This window comes from Arachis ipaensis, chromosome B10 (assembly GCF_000816755.2).
Source record: "Arachis ipaensis cultivar K30076 chromosome B10, Araip1.1, whole genome shotgun sequence".
Classification (NCBI taxonomy): domain Eukaryota; kingdom Viridiplantae; phylum Streptophyta; class Magnoliopsida; order Fabales; family Fabaceae; genus Arachis; species Arachis ipaensis.
Window position 1 is genome coordinate 128,489,788 of NC_029794.2, and position 6,324 is coordinate 128,496,111.

The window sequence follows — 6,324 nt, forward strand, 5'->3', positions numbered from 1 at the left end:
AAAAAGATTTTTTTTCAATGAAAAAAGATTTTTTTTTTTTAGTGTGTTTGGTAAATTTCTAGTAGTAAAAGTAAAAGCACTAGAAAAATAAAAAAAAAAAACATCTTTTTTGAGAAGCTGTAATTTACATCTTTTTTTAAAAATCTTTTTTCCTTAAAAAAATATTTTTCATTTAATAAATAAACAAAAAAGTACTTTTATATTGTTATATCCAAACATAATTGATAGATAAAAAGATCTTTTTGCATGAGATATCCAAACATAAAATTACTTTTACTTCTCCATAAGATCTTTTAAAAAAAGATAACTCGAAAAAATATCTTTTTTTAGAAGATCACCCAAACAAACCCTGGATGTGTCTAAATGCAAGAACATGAAAAACATGAATTATTAGCAGAATAATAAACTATATGTCTAATTACTTAGTATAAGTATATTGTAAAATTTTTCATAAACTTAAACTTGCTTATTCGATTAATATATGTAAAATTACACATACACAAATATATCATTCGATACACCAATATTTAAATTCACCAATCTTTAAAAACGTGACATAACAACGTGCTCTGTTTCTTTTCACCCTAATTCTTATTTGTTCATAAGTAAGCAATTCAATGTTTCAACCAAGTAAGAAACCTGTTTAAGTTCCTTGAAGAAGCACCTCTTTCTCCAATGTTGTGCTTTAACTTCTCCATGAGCTTATGAGACCTTGGTGTTGTGTTCTCATCATCAAGCAGTTGATCCACTTTGGCTTTAATCTCACCACGTGAGATTAATCCATTTTCATCCAAATCAAATCCCAATCCAACCTTTAATACATCACAAATGTATCTTTGATTGAAAAATTGGTCAGCAAAATAGGGCCAACACAAGAAGCGAACTCCATTAGTCAAACCTTCCACAGTTGAATTCCAACCACAATGACTTACAAAACAAGCTATGGCAGGGTGGCTTAGCACCTTCTGTTGAGGAGCCCATCCAACTATTTTACCTCGATTCCCCTTAAATTCGTCCGGAAAATATATCTTATTCTCGCAATTGGGATCTTGACGAACAACCCAAAGGAAAGGTCTGTTCATCAGCTCAAGCCCAAGAGCTAGCTCAGTAAATTGTTTTTGGTCGAAAAGAGCAATACTACCAAATGCTACGTACACAACAGAATTGTTTTGTTGTTGATCAAGCCAATTCATGCATGACAAATCTTCTTCCCAGAATTGTCCCAAGGATCTTGGAGCTACACTTTTATTATTATCATCACAGGTTCGGGATAATGGGCCTACTGGCAATAAATTTGGCACACAAGAAAATGCTTGTGGTTCAAGTTCATATGTACTATTGCACAACCACCAGTCAGTTACATTATCTGAATCTCGGAGGCAGTGCATAGCTAACATGTGTCTTTAAAGTACATGATAAGATTATTATTAATAGAAAATTTTAAATTTTTTTTAATAAATACAAAATAAATACATTAAAAATTTAAATTTTTGTATTTTTAATAAAAAAAATTTTAATTTATAATCTTAACATATATTTTTAAGACACAAAATAAATAAATTTTAAATTAAAAAAAATTGAGTTGATTTCCAATAATTATTGTTATGGATAACATTTTTTACATTGTTAAATGGAAATGGGATCAAAATCATTAACCACATGAGTTAATACTTATATTGGTCTCTAAAATTACACTTATGCGGTTGCACCTCACGTTATCTAAATTTTGATTTACTTAATTTGGTCTCCAATTTAGCACTCATAACTCATGTTATTTCTTAATCTTATTTTTGTCATAGAATTGTTAATGGCGTGCTAAGATGAACTAAAAGTTACCTACTTACTTCACTAGATTTTTTTTAGGGAACAAATTAAGGTAAAAAAAAATTATTTGTCATGTCAGGTAGTCGTTATGAAGTCTAGCAATACAGTCGTCAATTTATTTTAGCACGTCATTAATATTCTATGATGAAAATATGGGACTAATACGAATCACGAAAACTAAGTTCAAAGATTAAATTGAGTAAATTAATATTTGAGAAAATAATAAATAGGTGCTTGACCTTTTAGTTTGCAAAAATTTAAGTCTCCAAAAATTTGAAAATACATTTAGAGTAAAGGACATTTTTGTCCTTGACCTTTTTTTTCGCGGACATTTTCGTCCTCAAGCAATGAAAAATACATTAAAGCCCCTGACCCTTGAAAAATGTGGACATCCATGTCCTTCCGTTGAATTTAGCCGTTTGCACTGAACGAAAAATGCTGAGCTGGCATACGTGGCGCTGAGGTGGCACGTAACGGAGGCCAGGTGGCATGGAGGATTTCGTAGCAGGACATATAAGTCCTTGGAGACAAAAACGATGCCGTTTCGTCTCCTCCTCTCCAAACGCAGTTGAATCCCCATATACAATACCCAGAAGACCCATACACAATCCCAGCCCTCCTCCTCCTCTTCTTCTTCTTCTTCTTCTTCTTCTTCTTCTTCTTCTTCTTCTTCTTCTTCTTCTTCTTCTTCTTCTTCTTCCATGGCAGTTTCATCGTGCCCTTACTTCCTCTCTCGTCTCACAGACCTCTCACTCCACAACCCTCTCCACCTTCCAAATGAAACAAAAAAATAGACTAATTGTAATACAAAGCTAGTATCACCATCAACAAAAATAATAAGAACAGCCGAGCAGAACCAATAGAGGTTATTAGCAAATGCAGCTAGCTAACAACAGCAGCAACAAAGCTACTAGCTACTCAGAAAACTGAAACTCCCAAAAGGCAAATTGAACCATAGAATTCACCTTCTCATATTGTCAAATGAGGACTTTGGCAAGAACGCGTTTGCTTTCTTACTAAGGTCATGAAAATGCTACTATTGAGTGGGGACACTATTATTGTTATACCACCTTCTCAATGCTGATTGCACTACACTTCTATTAGCCAAAAACCCAAATGTTGCTCTCAACATTGCCAATCCATTGTAACCATTTGATGCTTCTGCTGCAGCAGCCACCTCCTCATTTTCTCTGTGAAATGTATCACATCATTTGCTGCATGATCATGATCAATTTGACTCGCATTCAATGCTTCATAATCACTATTATCAAAACTAAATGCCAAGGACTCCCTATGTTCATGCACCCACTCCACAACCATACTAGTAACCTTCCTGCATCTCCTCACCTTAAACTTAATCAAATTGGGGCAACCAGAAGCAAGAGCTTCAATTCCCACATTGGATATAGGACACCCCTTAATGCAAAGCTTCTTGAGCGCAACACACTTGTTGGCAACACACTCAATCTCAGCGTCACCAACGGTATTAAGCCCACAAAGTGCCAACCTCTCCAAAGCCTTGCATTTGGAAGCAATTGCCTCAAGGCTTGAAGATGTTGGATAGATACCAATCAAAGCAAGTTCCTGCAAGTTAATGCAGTGTTTGGCAACAAAAATCAAAACCATCATCACCAATCCTATTGGTTCTCCACCCATCAACGTGAAGCTTCCTCAACATCCTGCAGTTCTTAGCAACTAGATTGAGACCCACATTTGAGCACTCAGCGATTTTCACAATGTGCAAAGTGTCCAAACCCAAACACTTAGACAAACCCACAAGACCCACATCGCTAACTTGAATCTTCTCAAGGTGAACATCAACCAACGCAGTGTGGAGGTTCCCAATCTTCTCAAGGGTGTCATCCCAATCCCCCAAATATCCAATTATCTTCAAAGATCGAAGCCTTTTCGACCCAATCATAAGGGGTGCGAAGCTCTGGCCATTCACGATCTCCTTCAAGCAAACAGAAGTCACCGACATCGTCCGGAACCAACCACCTCCTCGCCATCGTGGGCCCCACGCAGCCGCTTAACGAAGAGCTCTTCCAAACCCTGGCAACGGCTAATGACAGCGTTGATTCCCTTAATGCCGAACACGCACGAAGCGCAAGATAGCTTCTTCAACGCCTTGCAGTTTTCGCCAACAACGGCCATTCCTGCCTCCGTTATCTCACGGCATCCACGGAGTTTGAGCCACGTTAGGTTAATGCACCGGAGCGAAATCAGGATCAAACTTTCGTCATTCACGCTCGTTTTGGAAGGTGGAGAGGGTTGTGGAATGAGAGGTCTGTGAGACGAGAGAGGAAGAAAGGGCACGATGAAACTGCCATGGAAGAAGAAGAGGGCTGGGATTGTGTATGGGTCTTCTGGGTATTGTATATGGGGATTCAACTGCGTTTGGAGAGGAGGAGACGAAACGGCGTCGTTTTCGTCTCCAAGGACTTATATGTCCTGCTACGAAATCCTCCATGCCACCTGGCCTCCGTTACGTGCCACCTCAGCGCCACGTATGCCAGCTCAGCCTTTTCCGTTCAGTGCAAACGGCTAAATTTAATGGAAGGACATAGATGTCTACGTTTTTCAAGGGTCAGGGGCTTTAATGTATTTTCCATTGCTTGAGGACGAAAATATCCGCGAAAAAAAAAGGTCAAGGACGAAAATGTCCTTTACTCATACATTTAAGTCTTTGACCTTCTCAACACTTGGACATATCGATCCTTCTGTTCACTTGAGTCTATCAGACTCAATAAAAAATCAAATGTAGTTTCTGTTGTACTAACCTACGATACAGATGTAGACTTGGAAGAAGAATATTTAAAATGAGACAAAATAGACTTAGAGATCGATGTGTCTAAATTTTGAAAAAATAAAAAATTTAAATATATTTTTAAATTTTTAAAAATTTAGATGTCCACCGATCAAAATTCAAAATCTATTTGTCCTTTTCTCTTAAAATTTTGAGAATGAAATTAAAACTCGAGGCAAGGAGGAATTTGAGTATTAAGTATTAACTCAAAGTTGGTTATAAAAAAAAGAAGTTAGTGAAATGTAATATTAATAAATTACCATGAGTGTCTAGGATGCCATCAGCAATAAGCTTGGGGACGTTATACTGCAACACAAACATTGATGCTGCCGCAGGCCAAAAGAATGCACCTTTGATTCCCACTTTCTTTGCAACTTCCAAAGCCCAACCCATGAACACATCAGCAACAACGCAAGTTACTTTAATGCCCTCATTCATTTGAAGATCTTCTATCAGCTTCTCAAGCTTTGAAGGCATGGTCCTCAATATGGAAACAGATAACTCTCCTAAATTGACTCTGTCATGTTCAGGTCCCAACCCATCTGGGATTGACACCAATTTTATTGGTGAAGATGAACCATTGTTGTTCTCCATGGATCTCACCACTCTCTTATGGTTGAAGTCTGAGTTGACAAAGATGATATTGCATCCATGATCAACCAGCTTATGTGAAAAGCTCATCATGGGGTTTACATGCCCCTGAGCTGGATATGGAATAACTAGTACTGTTGGAGTGCTAATCATGATGATTATGTGGCTTTCTTTCTTTAATTTCTCTGCTCTAATGAACTTGAAGCTTCCAAGTATTTATAGATGGAGCAATGTATTTAATTTGTATACGGACTTTAATTTCGTGTTTATTTTTGACTTTTTGTTTTCTTTTTGGCAGATATTTTAGAAACACACTAAATTGGTATCAAGAACAGATGATAATTCATTTTGGACATATAATTGTCTATCTGGAAAAGGCTAAGATAGCCATGATAAATTAATAATAACACAATCTTCTACTAGTTCCTTTATAAACTATAGGAGAAAAGGAGAGAGTATCTTAGATTTTCAAAAAATTTAAGTCTAGAGAATAATGAAGTATATAATTGTAATATCTTTTATCCATCTTTTTAAATAAGAGTTTTTTTTTTGTTTCTTTAAATTTTTTGTATAAGGTTTTTTTTTTAATTTGTTTATACTTTTTTTTTTCTTTTAAGGGATAGGAAGAATTAAATTTTATACTTTTTATTATAAAAGTTGATAACATTCATAAAATTACTTTTTTCAAAAACTTAAATTAATAGAAGAAGACACATAAATAGTTATTATATATCTAATAAAAAAAATTTAAGTCATTTTCATAATTTATATTATGACTGGAGTATTATTTTGGAAGAGGTAAATACTAAATCAGTACTCAAAAGATTCTAACGCTAATAAAATGATATTTTATTTTTGTTATTGACAAAATAACTACCGAAAAATTTTAAAATTTGACAAAATCACCCAACTGTGAAAGGATGACGTCATAGTGAACGAAAAATGTTGAAATGGTCGTTGGTAGAGAGATCCGATGATGGCATAGAACCCCGACGACGTTTCCAGTAACCTTTTTCTTGGTGTTCTCTTCCTCTTTTTCAAGACGCATCCCCTTCCGCTATGGTAGTTGAAGAAAAAGGCCGGCATGCTGCAAGTGACAGAGC

The 6,324-nt window shown here is 35.7% G+C and overlaps 2 protein-coding genes and 1 pseudogene across 2 annotated transcripts; all 3 read right to left on the bottom strand.

Annotated features, from left to right (window-relative positions):
- On the bottom strand, positions 615-1,397 carry LOC107621397 (UDP-glycosyltransferase 83A1-like). Its single transcript, XM_016323419.1, has one exon. The coding sequence runs from the start codon at positions 1,395-1,397 to the stop codon at positions 615-617; it is 783 nt and encodes a 260-aa protein (XP_016178905.1).
- LOC107621396 lies at positions 2,050-4,436 on the bottom strand (annotated as a pseudogene).
- On the bottom strand, positions 4,800-5,508 carry LOC110262463 (UDP-glycosyltransferase 83A1-like). The gene has a single exon (XM_021113471.1). The coding sequence runs from the start codon at positions 5,372-5,374 to the stop codon at positions 4,847-4,849; it is 528 nt and encodes a 175-aa protein (XP_020969130.1). The 5' UTR covers positions 5,375-5,508; the 3' UTR covers positions 4,800-4,846.